The sequence below is a fragment of the Epargyreus clarus genome, unplaced genomic scaffold (assembly GCF_041222505.1).
Source record: "Epargyreus clarus isolate Ecla_fem2 unplaced genomic scaffold, WU_Ecla_fem_2.2 ptg000021l, whole genome shotgun sequence".
Taxonomy (NCBI): domain Eukaryota; kingdom Metazoa; phylum Arthropoda; class Insecta; order Lepidoptera; family Hesperiidae; genus Epargyreus; species Epargyreus clarus.
In genome coordinates this window covers 8,688,521-8,705,856 of record NW_027332228.1, presented here as the reverse complement: position 1 = coordinate 8,705,856, position 17,336 = coordinate 8,688,521, and the positions used below count along the sequence as shown (strand labels likewise).

The 17,336-nt window shown below is 34.9% G+C and overlaps 2 protein-coding genes across 20 annotated transcripts in view; one reads left to right on the top strand and one right to left on the bottom strand.

Moving 5' to 3' along the window:
• The window catches only part of sif (guanine nucleotide exchange factor still life), a 146,739-nt gene that overhangs the window by 97,345 nt on the left and 32,058 nt on the right, over positions 1–17,336 (bottom strand). For 15 of the 19 annotated variants that reach the window (XM_073084128.1, XM_073084143.1, XM_073084144.1 and 12 more), the window contains exons 5-16: positions 15,724–15,842; positions 14,933–15,063; positions 7,915–7,997; positions 7,111–7,272; positions 6,591–6,721; positions 5,211–5,387; positions 4,333–4,438; positions 3,728–3,947; positions 2,835–3,198; positions 1,802–1,988; positions 1,206–1,262; positions 143–266 (exon numbers count right to left, since the gene is read on the bottom strand). In XM_073084128.1, coding sequence (XP_072940229.1) covers positions 143–266; positions 1,206–1,262; positions 1,802–1,988; positions 2,835–3,198; positions 3,728–3,947; positions 4,333–4,438; positions 5,211–5,387; positions 6,591–6,721; positions 7,111–7,272; positions 7,915–7,997; positions 14,933–15,063; positions 15,724–15,842 — 1,861 coding nt within the window. The remainder of the gene's footprint in view (positions 1–142; positions 267–1,205; positions 1,263–1,801; positions 1,989–2,834; positions 3,199–3,727; positions 3,948–4,332; positions 4,439–5,210; positions 5,388–6,590; positions 6,722–7,110; positions 7,273–7,914; positions 7,998–14,932; positions 15,064–15,723; positions 15,843–17,336) is intronic. The other 4 variants (XM_073084133.1, XM_073084149.1, XM_073084140.1 and 1 more) reach the window with 3 other exon arrangements.
• Positions 8,046–12,600, top strand: LOC140750793 (uncharacterized). Its single transcript, XM_073084514.1, has 3 exons — positions 8,046–8,603; positions 8,946–11,399; positions 12,544–12,600. The coding sequence occupies exons 2-3, from the start codon at positions 8,952–8,954 to the stop codon at positions 12,598–12,600; spliced, it is 2,505 nt and encodes an 834-aa protein (XP_072940615.1). The 5' UTR covers positions 8,046–8,603; positions 8,946–8,951.

The window sequence follows — 17,336 nt, the reverse complement described above, 5'->3', positions numbered from 1 at the left end:
CCTCTTCAATTTTTGATTAAGTATCAAGAGGAGATAATTTTACCTCTGGTATACTTTTACAAGAGTATAATTTTGCCAGTAACATAATTTTACAAGAGTATAATATTACCTGTAATATAACTTCACGAGAGTATAATTTTACCTGTAATATCCATCCCGGTCAGATCTTGCGCTGTGTTGGCGTTCAACACCGAGTCTATGCGGCAGCGGCAGCGTTGACGAGCGGCTGCCACCTCCCCCACCACCAGAGCACTGTGATGCTGGTCCTTTGATATAAACACAGTTTTATATATTCAGACAAATACCTGACGAGGCTGCTCCATGTCCACTAAATTTTTGCCTAAAAGTCCTACTAAAATTAATTTACTATGTAGTTTTCTAGATTAGCCAGTTCATGTTAAAGAACAAACAAATTCATTTTCAAACCTTATAATATGATATTTGTAAGTATAGAATGATACAAATAAAAATACATGGAATCTTCAGCCTTGAATTTTGTATCTTTTCATAATTAGATTAAATAAGCTGGGATGTTACTAGATGTTATTAAACTAAACCCTATTTTGTACAGTCTTCTAGAACGTGGCTATTAGTTTTTGTTGAAACACCTGGGGTTTTAAAATTAACCCCATAGATTACTTTTTCATTTACGTTAATCAGAAGATATTTTTTGCACGCTAGTCGTTATATCGCTGTCGCCATGTAGAGCTGATTCCTTCACATCCATCAGAACCGGATTAACCCTTTCAGAGGATCTAGACAACGCAATTCTCGGGGCCTCTTTTCTTACTCTAATTAACCGAGTCGTGTTGTTTCGGTACGATTCCCGGCAAAGGTATGGATCTTGGTCACACAATGATCCTTTTTTTCTTGGTGCATGCACAGGGCCCCTCGTAGATGGGCTCCTATTACCTATTATGCCTAATGGTTAATCCGGCCCTGATATGTAATACATTCTTATTGGTATGTATTGCATATCTTTTTTGAATTGGGTGTTGTTTCTTACCATATTTGGTCTACTGTTAGGTATATTATCGTAGTTTTCATTGCATAATTTCATACTTTTAAGACTCATTTGGTTTTTAGTTCATTCACATAGAGTTAATGTATATATTTCAGTTGCATATAAACCTACCGTATTTAAATCTGAAAAATGAAATATTACTTTAAAGTAGTAATATTATAAAAGCGTTACAAATACTTACGTCGCCTAGACGGATATGGGCTTCGTTGATTTGATGGCGGCATATTGTCATTATATTCTAGAAACAAAGGAGACAAACATCAAGTAATATATTCTATTATAGTGTTTATATCGCAAGAATACGATCTATGTTCGATATAACTCCGTAATATTATTGCCTTGAATTTTTTTAAACTTAATTTTATTATTTTATTCCAAACTGAAATAGTTCTTTATCTTCAACAACTGGATACTGTAAATCGTATAGTTCAAATTTATTATATTAAAATTGAACTATTAATTCATGAATACCCAAGTAACTGATAAAAACATTAATTTATCTTGTTTTGGGTATTTTTCTTCTACACGAAAAGTTTTTAAGTACAGAGTAGAACATAGATAGAAAGAAGGAAGGAATAGTTTTAACTAAGTCAACATCAAAGCATGATATAGTAGGCTACAACATATAACTATCTACGCAAAAGCAATTCAGCTTACACTTTACTCGTAAACATAAACAATGAAGCTACAAGATATAGGTAACTTTAATTTTTGTTTTAACAATTTAATGGGTCTATATTTTTTGGATGCTATTTTACATGAAGTATTTTTATTTACCTAAATCTTCCATGCTCTGACTCAATAAAGCTTCGAACGTGTGCAGACTGTAGCTCTCAGCGTCCATACCTTTGGCGAGGGTATTTCGTAAATGCATCTCGTATTCGAGGAGGAGGCGCGAGGTCGGCGAGCCCGGCGCCGGCGTCGCGCTCGACTGAGACGCTTGGCGCGACAGGCAGGGCTTTTGCTGGAGACATAGATTACGTTAATTCTTTTTGGACTGGTTATTAGCCCAGCGTTAACCTGAGAATACAAATTGTCCTCATAACAATCCACACTTAACTATATTACATAACTACATAATGAGAAAGCCAATGAGGACAGGCAAGCCCTACCAATAAACGGGCTCAGTCTGTCGATAGTTAAATGTTCTTACCACATAATCACTAAATTCAAAATGGACAAGAGTAGAGGTCCTATTAAAGCTAAAAACCTCATTTTTCGGGCTGTACTATACATTTCACATCATAAAACAGCTACAATAACTGTAAATCGTCTCTCTTTCCTTCTCACTTTTTTACTATCAATAAGGATTGGTGTAATAAAACAATGCAATAGTAGTAATATTTATTTGAATACCAATCTAAAATATTTCTACGGAAAAAAGATAAATATGGTAAGTAATATTGTACTAGAATAGAAGTCAAAAGTCTAATCTTAACCAAAACTTCTGGACAGTAATCTCATTTTATTAGAATTTATCTTTTGATTACTTCGATGTGTTAATACTTTATGTTCTTGAACTCCCAGTGTCGTAGGAAGTATAATTCATGTTAAACTTCGGAAAATTCGGAAACATTCGGAAAATGTTCTTCTACTTAGCGTTAACGCTTCAAGGATCTTAATACTGTCGCGAATATCGCGAAATCCAAATAATCACAATTATCTTGATGATAGGGGAATCAAGTAGACCAAGCAATTAGGATTTTCACTGTTGTGGATTAAAGTTTCTAGTAAAGGACGAGGAGTGATAAAATCAATGTGTATTAAAAAAGTTTTAGAATAAAAGATACTAAACATAGTTGATACTCACAGGATGATGATGTTGTCGTGGATCGCGAGGATCACGGAGATCGCGAGGATCGCGAGGATCGCGAGGGTCACGAGGGTCACGTGGGTCACGTGGATCACGAGGATCACGAGGATCACGGGGATCACGAGGATCGCGAGGATCACGGGGATCACGAAGTTCACGTAGATCACGAGGATCACGGTCGCGACGACAGGGCTCCTGGTCGGAGTTTCCATTAGAAGATGATGGAGTGGTCGCGTAGCACTGGTTGTCGAACATCACGTTGTCAGAGGGAGGCGACATGTCGCGCTCGCCGCCGCCCAGCTCCAGATACAGTCCACGCCCTGGGTATCCACTTGGTGCGGCGCCCACGCCAACACCGCGGCTATACACAAAATTAAGGGGATTTATAAACGGTAATTAAGTGCTTCAGTGGTTTAGGTTTTTTAATAAATACATGCTTGCTTTATTACTTTCCGATTTGAAAATAGGCTTAGACATATTGTGCTCGTCTACCTTTTTATTATTAATAGTCTTAAAATATTAAAGGATTAGTTTTTATACATATTTTAAAAATAGGTAAATATGGAAACCCAAATAAGTGTACAAGATAGCAAATACATACTAGGAGTTTCGTACATAGCACATAAACACATTTTTATCTAACATTCCCTGAAAGTATTAATCTAAACAATACCCTTAGTATGAGTTATTACGTTTTTACAAAAATGACTATTTGGTATTTGTTACGTATTTGCCCATACATTTCCAAACATCGCCCCTAGCGGATTGCATCAGAACTGATTGGCAATATATGGGTTATACGTAATTTTTACGTCATTTTTGTCAAAACATAAAATCTCATACTAAGGATACAGTATATTGCGGCTACAGTTTTCAAAGTGCACTCTAACCTAGCAGAGGAGTACCGTTGTGAGTTTTGTCTGCTGTTGTTGTTCACGATGTGTGCGTAGTGTCCGTGGTGCATGTGTTGCGAGTGGCGGTGTGCGTGCGACGCGCACGTGGGCGGGCACGGCGCCGTGCCCGCGTAGCGCCGCCGACCCATCTCCGGTGACGTCACCGGGCTCTCCGTTGACGGCATGGGCTTCAGCATGCGTTTTAGGGTGCTCGAATCTGTAATAAATGAGGAGCCATGCTTTATCTCTAAACTAGAAAAAAAATGGTAAATGCCATTTTTTCTCTAAACTTTAATTTGAAGTTCAGAAATAGTGGAAACATGGCATCCTTTTATCCATGGATCAAAAAAATCTTGTACGTTTATACAAATATTTAAGAATATATTGTTTACCGTATAACTATAATGGAAAACTTAAAAGTTTAAACGCAGTTTCATAAAGTGATTGATTATCCATGGAGTTTTCGACAAGCCCAATCCAAATGGATTAAAAAAACCTTAATTTAGATATTTGATATTGGGGCAAACTTAATTAATAAGTATTTTATTTGCTGTAACATCCTAATTTTTTACAGCATCTATTAATATAAATCTTTAACTCACCCATATTCATATCCTCAGTGCTCTTTGACTTCGTGCGACGAGATCCTGATGTGTTGTTGTTGATCACGTTGTGATTGTGCATCGAATGTCTATCGGATTCGCGTCCCTGGAAGTGTACAAATGCATATTATTTTTAATAATTATTTAAAAGGTGGTACAACTAGTATAGTTTAACCGAGGATGTACCACCACATCAATTTCTAGCCTTAAGTAATTCTTGCGGGTAACAGAATAAAACTATTTCTTGATCCAATTAACAACTTTTATTATTCCCGCGCAAAATAAAACCCAAAAGTCAAGAGTGTTCTTTTTTTATGCTAACTCATAGAATCGTACCAGCCAGTGACTATGGGCTCTTATTATTATAAAAATAACCATATCATAAAAATAACAAAAAATAATTATTGAAAATATTACTATAAATATCTTTTGTATTTTTTTTCATATTTTTAAAACTACACTTCTATTTTTTTTTAATAAATAATTTGAATATATTTCTAAGACGTGTAAGTTGACTAAAAGTGTCAACGCATCTGTGATCTACTGCATGTTGAATCCACCTCACTATTTAATAAAATATTTTTTACATAGAGAATATACATTTTTTTGAAGTAAAAGTGTTATAGATATGTTAATCAATGATAGTTCTTCTATCTTCATATGAGAGTCCCATCAAAATCTATTTGCCATCAAATGCTTCGTAGAGCCTATAAAATTTGGTAACACCTCCATAACTTAACTCAATAAATTAACCATTCTCATTTTGTAGAAAAGATTTTTGACTATTTAAGTTTAAGAATTAATAACACTAGTTTACAGTAGGTACATCTGTTGCCGGAAAAAAAATCTGTTCTTGAGTACATATATTATAATCTTACCGATTCATTTCCATCTCCGTAGTCAATGCTCTTCGGCATGTGCTGCAAGTGTTCCTTGCCAGATCGAGTGGAGGTGGCCGAGGATTTAGAGGTGGTGAGGGTGCCTCCTGCTTGCACTCCTTCAGACTTCAGATCTTGGCTGCTCTGGCCACCGCCAGCAGCTTGCTGGTCTTCAGTCTATACAATATTTATGGGATATATAAGAAAAATATTTACGTTATATATGTACCGATATTATTCAGACCTCTTGGCAGTTGCAATTAATTCCCAAGTAGATCTGATGTGTTTTGCAAAAGAAGAAATTTCTGAACTGCTTGTTGACCCAAAAATAAAATCAATAGGAATTACTTTCAACCGTATTTAATTTACCTTTCTTATAACGACTAATTGCAACATTTTAAAGAAGATTTGTGATTAAGAATTTAATTACAGATTAAAATTATTTTAACGATTTATTTTTGTTATATAAAAGGAGAAGCTATTTTTCATGTTTTCATTTAATTAGCGTAAAGTTACTTAAAACTACTTGCATCCTTTAGAAATAGAAGCCTTTAGACTAGGGCTACCGAAAAATCCTTCCACAGAAAGAAGAGTACCTAGTAACTACAGTCGCGGCCATCGTGTCAACAAGAGATAATAAGATTGAACACTGCAGAAAGGTCAGGTACATTACCGTGCAAATAACATGTGGGATGTTAAAGTATTTATAAAACGTTCGCAGAAATTAAACAAAGAATCCCCTAGATATTTCTTGTATATTAAACTTATTGGACATCTGTACCCTTACCATGAGTTTTTAGGTTTTGACAAATATGATTGTTTTGGTATTTGTTTACGTATTTGCCCATTCAATTTCCAATCAGCGCCCCTAACGGATTATATCAGAACTATAGTGTCAGTAACGTAACATTGAATGTCTAAATTGACAAAATGGCGCTTTATGTTTTGTCTCTTTCTTTTGCAAACATGTGAGGTAGACAAAAAGACTTGATCACTTACTTATTGTTACGTTTACTCCGTCTACTAAGCAAACGGAACAGAATAATGGATTGAGTAAACGTAACGTAAAATTGTGGGATGCTTTTAAAACTCATGGTAAGGGTACTGTAACTGACCACAAATAAGATGCTCCGAGGAATAAATTGAAATATTTCATGTTATGGCGCCTTCGATAAAGCTATTGTGTTTCGTGCATCTGTAGCGCTTCCACTGTTCTGCGACCACAGCGGCCACATTGAAGGCGCTAATCACTGTCATGAGACAGAAATAGTTACAGCGGTAGTGTCGCTGTCGTCAAACTACTGAGAATTATACCTTTAAAGCGATGCTAGTCCAGGGACATCCACGGCGGCACAACATACCACTAACGCGTAAACTTACGTTATTTCCATGAGTACCGACCGAAGCGGTGACGGTCTTCGGCGCTGTAGACGTGTTGGTTGTCATCGTGGAGGTCTCCTGCGACTTGGGCGGGCGGGAAGAAGACTGAGCCTCCGATTGACGTGCTGCCGCTATAACAAGTTATATTATTAATCCACTTAGAATAAAATGTATGGTTAAGATAGTCGTTGTTAGTGTATGTAGTTACTTATTTTAAACTTTAATAAAAGAGTGCTTTTGCCCGCACATAACATCGGTAATACGCATATCACAGTTAACAACATCTATAATATCTATGAGGTTTGTGATCATTATGTTGAATAACACATAATTTTGAAAATAAGAACGGTTTGTATCAATATTAAGTTTATATTATTTTATTATTTCTTTGCTCTCAAAAGTAAGCACAGGAAATATACGAACGAAATCAAATAATTCATTGAAGAAGAATAATATAATAATAACGTACTTTAACATTATAAATTCCTTGAAATACTTATAAATAATCATAGATTATTACGTTTTGGTGTCTGAGTAGCCGGCTGGCTATTGGAGACGTTGTCGTAGAGTGAAGTAGAAGAAGTAGCCGCAGCTACTTTGTCGGAGCGGCCGGCGGTACCAGCGGCGGCGTTCGCGTCTGTTTCGATAGCGCGAGTCGTGGTCCGAGGCAACGTTGATGAACCTGGTACACAATTAGTAATTATGCTCGAAAAAGCAGTTAGATTAATTATTTAATACGTTTTACCAATAAGCTCGTGATTACAAACGTCGTACCCGTGGGGCAATAAAGCGAATGGGACATATTGTACTATCTGACGTACTTACTGGCCTTATAGGAAGGGCAGTTTCGTACCACCGCGTAACTTAATTTCATCGACAAATATCTTAAATATAGGTACAGGCAGGCCTCGTGACTGAATGCAAATATGTTACAATTGCTTAATAAATAATTTAAAAACTTTAAATCATTTAATAATTGTTTATTGATCAATATAAGAAAGATCAATATCACTTTATAAAAATAATAATGATTTTTATTGATTTTATTATTCGCGTTATTATTACTGAGTCATTGTCACAATAAATTATTGTATAAGACCGAATAAACTAAATAATTAATTCATATTAGTGCGCATATAAGTACAACATCAATTTGTTTGGAATTCATAGGCTTTTAAATACGCATAAGCGATAACGCACTGCACGGCGTCTGTAGCGTTTACATTTTTTATTGCCCCAAGAGTACGGCGTTCCTAAACGCACTAAGTAAAAACGTAGTAAGAAGTACTATCATTATTGTAGTGAATAAATCAACAATAATTACGATAGCGAGGATCTTGAGCGCGGAGTCGTGCGTATTGCTCCTGCGTCATGCAAGTGCATTGCGGTTCGCGACCGTAGGTTAAACTGTAACAATAGTTAGTAAACCATAATAATATTGTAAGAACTATGAGATAAATCGTGTCTTTAAACCATAATATTTTATTTAAGTGTATTTTTATTTGGGATTGTGTATTTTAGAATGAAGTTAATTTATAAATATTTAAAAGAATAATTATTATTTCACACGGCATTTCCGGTATTATAAAAACAGATTGTTAAAACTGTAAGATAATTTAACATACAATATTTTAATAATTTATTTTTATTTGTGATTATTTTATTGCCAAATTAATGTAATTTATAAACAATTAAAAGAATAATTACTATCGCTCACGCCATTTCCGGTATAATAAAAGCAGTTCCTTTTGTTTAGTTTTTCTGTTCCGGTCACAAGGGTAGTTGGGAGGTGGCGAGTGCGAAAAGTGGTATTCGACTTTTAGTTCTGAGCGCGAACGGTCGTAACTGTGTATACCAGTGTGATTGGTTGGAATTTGTAAAAGAAGCAAATAAATTATTGTTAAAGGTGAAGAAAGTGTTATTATTTCAAAGTCTAACAGTTCAGAAGGTGGGATATAATCGTGAAAACGTTTTAAAAAACGTTCTCGGTGAAGAACTTGGCGCCCATATAACGTAAGTAAAATCAAGATTTTTTCTTTTAACTCAATGTTTCATTTTTATGCTAGTTTTTTTTTCTTTTCTTTTTATGTTTTTCTTTCCTAATTCTATTTGGTTATTAGCGCACTAATAACATGAACTACATTTTATTTATTCATTTATTTACTTTTTTCTCTATATTTATCTTTTAATATCTAATATTATACTTACTCGCTATATGTATAATTTTGTTAGTTAATGTAATTTAGCCATTCTATATACATTCAATTACATTGAGGTTAGACATCAGATAACAAATAGTTATCATTTAATAATATTTAGAACACCCAATTTTTCGTATATCTTTATTAATTTCAGAGAAAAATGGGTCGCAAAAGAAAATCTGGTCATCGGACAAGAGTATCCGATGACTCAACACAAAGTGATACTGATTCGTCGGAACGGAGACGTCCAAAATCTCGGCGGAGACACGGTGCTTCCAGGACTCGTGACGGGTCACGCAGACGCGAGGTGTCGCCAGGTCGCGACCGGTCACGAGAGCATACGGCGTCACGTGATCGTCGTGCATCTTCAGGCCGTGATGCCACGCTGCTGCACCAACCATCGAGCTTCGTGCACCCAAGTACTACACACGAAGCTGCCCCAGCGGTGAGTCCACCTTATGTTGACTCCAATAGTAATGTTTTACTATCTGCGTTTAAAGAACTGATTCAAACTATGAGAACAGAGGGAAACAGTGAGCGCTATCCCGTTTTAAATGTCATCCCAGAGTTTGATCCTGCTAAGCGCAATCAAACTATAGAAACATGGATAATAAAAGTTAATGAATGTGCTGAAATTTATAATTGGACTGAAAAACAAATTATTCATTACGCTCTTCCAAAATTAGTGGGTATGGCGCAAAAATGGTATCAGGGTTTACCCAGTTTGTTGTTCTCATGGACTGAATGGCAGGAAAAACTAAAATTAGCATTTCCAAGTGACGAAAACTATGGACAGTTATTAACGGATATGCTTGCTTGCAAAGCCAGATTTGGTGATTCATTAGAAGAGTATTTTTATCAAAAGATGGTGTTGTTAAATCGATGTAATATAACTGGAAAGGGTGCAATAGATTGTGTCTTGTTTGGCATAGAAGATAGATCTGTAAGAACCAGCGCCGAAGCAGCACAATTTACAGAACCCGATAAATTGCTCGTATATCTCAGAAATGCAAGAATTAGAAAACATGATAGACCAAATCAGGCTGTGCAATCAAGTAATTCTGATAGACATGTAAAAACGTATAGAACACCTGTCAGTGATTCCGATAGAACTCGTAGGGATTATAGGCTTACAAAGTGTTACAATTGCGGAGAAGACGGACATCCTTACTTTAAATGTAAACAACCAATCAAACGTTGCGAAAGTTGTCATAGGGTAGGGCACATAGCTAACGATTGTCCCGGTAAAATAGAATTCAAAAACAATAATGTTGATAAAACAGTTTTGCGAATTTCGAAAGAGCAAGATAACGACTCCAAATATTTCAAGGTTGCACACGTAAATGGTCAAAATTTAAATTGCTTTGTAGATTTCGGAAGCCAGTGTACAATGCTACAAGAATCCGCTGCTAGAAATTTGGTAGGATATTGGTCAAAGTCTAACCTACCTGTATTAAGGGGTTTTGGGGACAGTATAGTCAACTGTTTAGGTAGATGTATTGTTGAGGTAGAAGTAGATTCTGTTAAAGCTAACGTAGAAGCTCTCGTAATATCCGATCACCTTTTAAAAGTTCCTTTATTACTTGGACAGACATTCACGGAACAAGATCATGTAATTGTTTATAAAACCAACGATCAATTGAATTTTTCTATGAAACCGACTGAAAATATAAAGTTATATGTCAATAATTCTATTGAAGTAGACGGATACACGACGGTAGATGTTTATTGTAAGCCAGAATACTCTGGAGATTTGTTCATTGAACCTAGTTTATGCCAAAACCCTCAAAGAAATTATGCGATCCTTCAAAGTGTGATTCGAGTAGAAAAAGGACAGTCTAAAATAGTAATAAAAAGTTTGAACTCTAAATTTAGCCTCATAAAAGACACCCTTTTACTTCGTGCATTACCATTAAATAAAGTAGAGACCCTTAACATTGATAGAATTGTTCGTTGTCCGGAAAATACTAAAGTAACTGAAATTCAAGCCAGCATGATTTTAGTAGATGATATCGGGTCGGAATACATAAGTCAGTTGATTAATTTATTGAATAATTTTCGGGAATGTTTTGCTTTTACAATTGAAGAGCTAGGGTGCATAGTTGGTTCTGAAATGGACATTAAGCTTAATGACACTACACCTATTGTATACAGACCATATCGATTATCACACGTGGAGCGTCAGGCAGCTCGTGATATAATACAAGAATTAGAAGACACTGGAGTTATTAGACAATCCTCTTCAAATTATGCTTCCCCAATCGTACTGGTGCGCAAAAAGACTGGCGACTACCGCTTGTGTATTGACTTTAGGGCACTTAATAAGAAGACAGTCAAAGAACATTACCCACTTCCGCGTATAGACGATCAGTTAGATAACCTATCAGGCTATAAATACTATACTTCGTTGGATCTCGCATCCGGATATTATCAAATACCTATGGCTGAACATTCAAAACACCTCACGGCTTTTGTGACTCCGGACGGCCATTACGAGTTCAACCGCATGCCGTTTGGACTTGTTAATGCCCCGTCTACATTTCAGAAGACTATTAATAACATTTTAGGAAATGCGAGATTCAAAGAAGCTTTTGCTTATATGGATGATGTAATTATCCCTTCCAAAAGTATAGAAGAGGGATTGCAAAAACTCCAGGATATTCTGGAATTATTTAGATCTTGTGGGATAACTCTTAATTTATCTAAATGTCATTTTCTAAAACAATCAATAGATTATTTAGGTTTTGAGGTTAGTGAGTCGGGAGTAAGACCAGGGAAGAAGAAAATTGAAGCTGTAGTTAAATTTCCTAAACCTATGGACCAACATACTGTTAGGCAGTTTTTAGGATTAGCTAGTTTCTTTCGTAAGTTTATCAAAGGGTTTTCAATAATAGCCAAACCATTAACGAGACTTTTAAAGAAAGATATCAAGTGGCAATGGGGTACCGAGGAAGAATCCGCATTTTTAAAATTAAAAGAGGAATTAGTAAAACGTCCTGTACTTACTTTCTATAACCCTGAGTTTGAAACACAATTGCATACTGACGCTTCTAAAGTTGGTATAGCGGGTATATTGGTCCAAAGGTCTAGTAAAGAGAGTCCTTTTAGTGCAGTAGCATTTTACAGTAGACAAACTTCTCCCGAGGAATCTAAGTTCACGTCTTATGATTTAGAAACGTTAGCTGTTGTGACCTCGTTACAGCGATTTCGAGTATATTTATTAGGAATTCCTTTTACTATTGTGACTGATTGTAATTCTCTTCGAGCTACATTTGAAAAAAGGGATACACTAGCTAGAGTCGCGAGATGGTGGAATATTATGCAAGAATTTGATTTCAATATAGTTTACAAACCTGGCACAGCTATGAACCATGTCGACGCGCTTAGTAGAAATCCAATATTATCTAATAACGCTGAGTTCCATGTAAGACAAATTGATTCTGATTGGGTGGCTACGGTACAACAAAACGATCCGGAATTGCAAAGAATTATAGCTATATTAAATGATAAAGAAACAGAAAATATTCTAGAAACAAAAAAATGTTTTATAGTAAAAAGAGGACTACTTTATCGAAAAACTGAATCCGGGGATCGTTGGGTTGTACCGAAAGCTGTCCGATGGCAGATTTTGAAATCTAATCATGATCAGATTGGACATTTCGGATTTGATAAAACGTTAGAATTGATTAAAACTAATTATTGGTTTCCTAAAATGAGACGCTTTGTAAAAAAATATGTCCAATCATGTTTAGAATGCGCTCACGCTAAAGTACCAGCAGGGAAAAAAGCAGGAAAATTACACCCCATAGAAAAAGTTGATCAGCCATTCCATACTTTGCATATAGACCATTTAGGACCTTTTGTAAAAAGCAAGCGCAAACATTCCTATTTGTTAACAATCATAGATGCTTTCACGAAGTTTATTATATTAGTACCTGTTAAAAGTACAAAGTCTAGCCATTCAATTTCTGCAATGAAAAATTATTTTCACACATTTAGTGTCCCAAATAGATTAATTTCTGATCGAGGTACGTCATTTACCGCTAAAAACTTTCAAGCATATTTAAAATCTTTGGGTATAAAGCATATTATGACTGCTGTAGCAACGCCGCGAGCTAACGGGCAAATCGAAAGATATAATAGGACAATTTTAGCCTCTCTGACTGCTACTAATTATGGTAAGCCTGAAAATACGTGGGACGAATCGGTATCCGAAATACAATGGGGTCTTAATAATACCCAAAATAAAGGCACAGGTAAGAGTCCCGCTCAAGCGCTGTTTGGCATTAACATGACAAGTACATCGAGTTCTTTACTTCAATTAAGCATTACAGACGAAACTGACGCTATAACCCCATCGATAATAGACACTAGAAAAGAGATATCAGACCACATTAGGGATACACAAGATAAACAGAAGGAACGTTATGATAAAACCAGAAAAGAAATAAAGTTTAAAATAGGAGATTTAGTTAGAGTAGAGCGCGAAATTCCATCAGTGGGTAAAAGTAGAAAGCTAATTCCAAAACTTAGAGGTCCTTATCGTATAGTACAGGTATTAGACAATGACCGGTATGAGATTGAGGATACACCATTATCTCGCGTAGGAAACAGGAAATTTACTGGCATCTTTTCTGTAGACAAAATACACCCATGGATGGTGTTTAATAGAGTTGATTCGGATACGGAGAGTTCTGATAACCAGGACACAGACTAATGCACGTTTGATTGGATTTTAAATTTAAAATGTGAGGAGTTATTATACCATAATATAATTGTATAATTCGCACTAACGTATTGTGTTAGTTAAAGAACAAATGATTAACTCATGATTCCGTTGTACTGAAATAAGTTAAATATGACTAGAGGCTTGGCTGAGAATATGTATGAGGTCTCAGTTAAGACAGTTATTAAGGATATGTATGAGGCCTTAATAACTTAGTTAAAAGGCCTGATTGAGAATAAGTAGGAGGTCTCAATTAGGACAGATGTTGAGGATATGAAGGAGGCCTCAATATCTTATTTTATTTTACGTATGGATGTTGGGGATACGAATGAGGCCTCAACATCCGTAGCTAAGTCTGAATAAAGTTACATTTGTAGCCAAAATGATTATTATGTATATTGGTTTATTTTTGTTAAATGTTGAAGATGTGTATGAGGCTTCAATATTAGTACCAGAAGGATATATATTTTTATTTAAATTTCACGGGACGTGAAATATGTCAGGAAAGGCCGACTGTAAGAACTATGAGATAAATCGTGTCTTTAAACCATAATATTTTATTTAAGTGTATTTTTATTTGGGATTGTGTATTTTAGAATGAAGTTAATTTATAAATATTTAAAAGAATAATTATTATTTCACACGGCATTTCCGGTATTATAAAAACAGATTGTTAAAACTGTAAGATAATTTAACATACAATATTTTAATAATTTATTTTTATTTGTGATTATTTTATTGCCAAATTAATGTAATTTATAAACAATTAAAAGAATAATTACTATCGCTCACGCCATTTCCGGTATAATAAAAGCAGTTCCTTTTGTTTAGTTTTTCTGTTCCGGTCACAAGGGTAGTTGGGAGGTGGCGAGTGCGAAAAGTGGTATTCGACTTTTAGTTCTGAGCGCGAACGGTCGTAACTGTGTATACCAGTGTGATTGGTTGGAATTTGTAAAAGAAGCAAATAAATTATTGTTAAAGGTGAAGAAAGTGTTATTATTTCAAAGTCTAACAATATATAACCATTATAATAACTTAATAAATATAATATAAAGTAGGTTTATTGTAAGTGAAAGTAAAATAATGAGGGAGTCTTTATTATTAACAATTAATATTCACATTATAGAATGTGAATTATAATTGTTACTACTAAAGACAACAACAATAATACTTGTCACGGTAAAACTTTCATGTATTTTTCAAAATTAATAAATTATTTAGAGTCAGCAGTAAAACAGACATTTTTCCTAAAGAAAGTTATTACTGACAAATTTATCATACAATATCTTTGCTATATTTATATGACAACTATTATATTATAACCTATTTAGGAAGATACCTATTGAAGCTCACAGAAGAAGGAAGAAGATGAAGTACGCAATTTATTTTTATAAATTAAAAGTTAAAATATATACCTTGATCGATTGGGGCTTGCAGGCGTGGAGACTGGTTTCCTCTTGGTCTTAAACTTCTGCTTGCTTCCTGGAGGCTCCAATTTGAGGCTGTAGCTCGAAGATGCCTTTCGTGAGAATTTGAATGATGGTGACTAAAATCATAAAATATGCTCGTAAATTGACATATTTTTTTGATTTTTGTGTTATTTAAAAATGGAAAGATGGGTTGAAACAGATGTAACGAATTGTTACATTATGTATCCGTAATTTATAAATTTACATATTATTATGTCGTAGAAATACAAATATAACATGCATGTTATAGTTTTCCGGAAATTTAAAACTAAACTAAGTGTAAGACACAAAAGCATTGCTTTTTAATAAGACTAATTTAGTGTGGTTAATCGAATTAATATTAGGCAAGGACCGAATTACCCATCTGCATTCTATTTTATCACAAAGAGAGTAATTTCCAGTAGGTACTATAGAATCATATTTTTGTATAAAACACAATATTTATTCATGAATAATAACACAAAATGCGCTATTTTTTATTACTTTCATATATCATGTGATCTAATCAACCGTGTTTTTGCTTAATTAAAATAACAATTGAAATCTATTACTTTACCTATCTTATAGCAAAATTATATTAGTGGACAGAATTGGTCCTATTGGTCTGTGATTACATTAAGACTTGCCCAGAATATCCTTCCTAGAGAAATTATAAATAAGGACTGACCTCTTTTGAATTCGACTAGATCAGTAAAAAAAAATACTATGTAACATAAAAAAAAATACTATTAACTTACGCAGCACTCGCGGAATTGTTTGGCGTCAATGGGCGACGTAAAGTTTAGGCCCCAGGTGTCATTAGTCATTGGGTCTTTCCAGTACACGAAGCATTCCGAGGCCTGGCCGATGCGGGTGCCTGCAAAGATCACAGGATTTTAATGCATTTTGATATGGTTCTACTACTTATAAATAATCCAGTTCTTCAAGGACTGATTTATGTCATTTTGAATGGCCACCTCTCTGGCTTAGTTCTTTTTTTCTTTATTCTTTAAATTATTAAAGGTAAAGTTTTCATACAACGAAAGTGTTTTACGCAGTAAATGTACATGCAGTCGACTTGATGTTAATTGAGTGTTTAAATATCATCCAGGGTAGTTTGCAACCGATAGAAGTTCACCCTGAAGTTTCAACTGTTTTTTTATAAGATTCAAGATTTAAACGAGTATGCAGACCACCTTATAGTAAATGGTCAATAGTAGCCCGGAGCGCGATGACACAGGGCTCTTTAAAAAAGGTGCCAAAAGAGTTCTCATACAAAGCTGGCGACTTCTCTGGTGTTGCAAATGTCCATAGGCGGTAGTCCATCAGTAACACGTCTGCTTAATCGTTAGGCTAAACAATAAAAAAACGTAACTAAGTCCATAGAATAGAACAGAGGTTTTACGTGAAACTAATCACAGATGCGTTGCAACGCCTAAGGATGCTGGTGATTGTGGTTGGATGAGAACAGTGTCTTATAGTAACCGAACGAGCAACTAATAGCTTTAAAAAGTGGTTACGGCAACAATCAAAAGTAGCTCGGCGACTGTAGAATTTGCTTCTATACAGAATTGACTGTTGATAGACTTTTTGAATAAAATCATACTGTCAAATCTGTCAGTAGCTCAAACAACAAATTGGACACCCGTGCAGCAGTGGATTAAGAGACTTCTCGGTAACTTAAACGGTAAAATAAGAACTTAGCCTTCCTCACGCGATAGAAAGCAATGTGCGCGCAGCTTTAATTTTTTAAGTCAGTTTCCCATAAAAAAGCAACATCGTTCTAACATGACGCTATAGTAGAAACGAGTAGAAATTCTAATTGAGTGAAGTTCATAATTTAATAATATTACTACGGTGGGACCCTGGCACAATTAGGTCAAAGCATTCGTTCACTACGTAGCCAGGTAACCCTGTTACAGTTAAGGGTATTTACAATGCATTCTTTTACGTAACTTAAATATAATCAAAAAATGACAAAAATGTTTAACTATATGTACAAGCGTGACTTTTCATTAATAAAAACTAATTTTAAGTTTAGTTTCCACAATAGGACCTATGCATACATACGAGTAATGGGGTAATATATTTCAAAGAATATATATGTTGCGATTAATAAATACCACATAATCGGCTATTTATTTAGTGATCATTAGTAACCGCAAGCTCTATCTATTCGGATAGAGAATTTCAAGAATCTATAAAAAATAATAGATTACTTTTCATTTCGAGCCTCATTAAAAATCACTTTAATAGTAGGTAGAGGTTTTATTTTAATTCTATGGCTATCATTAATATGGGTATGGTATATTCTATGGTAAAAACGTGGCTAATTTCACTGTTTGCACTTAAAAGTCTCTCACTAATCAAC

Coding starts and splice junctions, on each gene's coding strand:
- LOC140750793 (XM_073084514.1), top strand. CDS start 8,952: ATGGGTCGCAAAAGAAAATCTGGTCATCGGACAAGAGTATCCGATGAC. Junction 11,400..12,543: donor CTTTTGCTTATATGGATGAT/GTAATTATCCCT, acceptor AATCATGTTTAG/AATGCGCTCACGCTAAAGTA.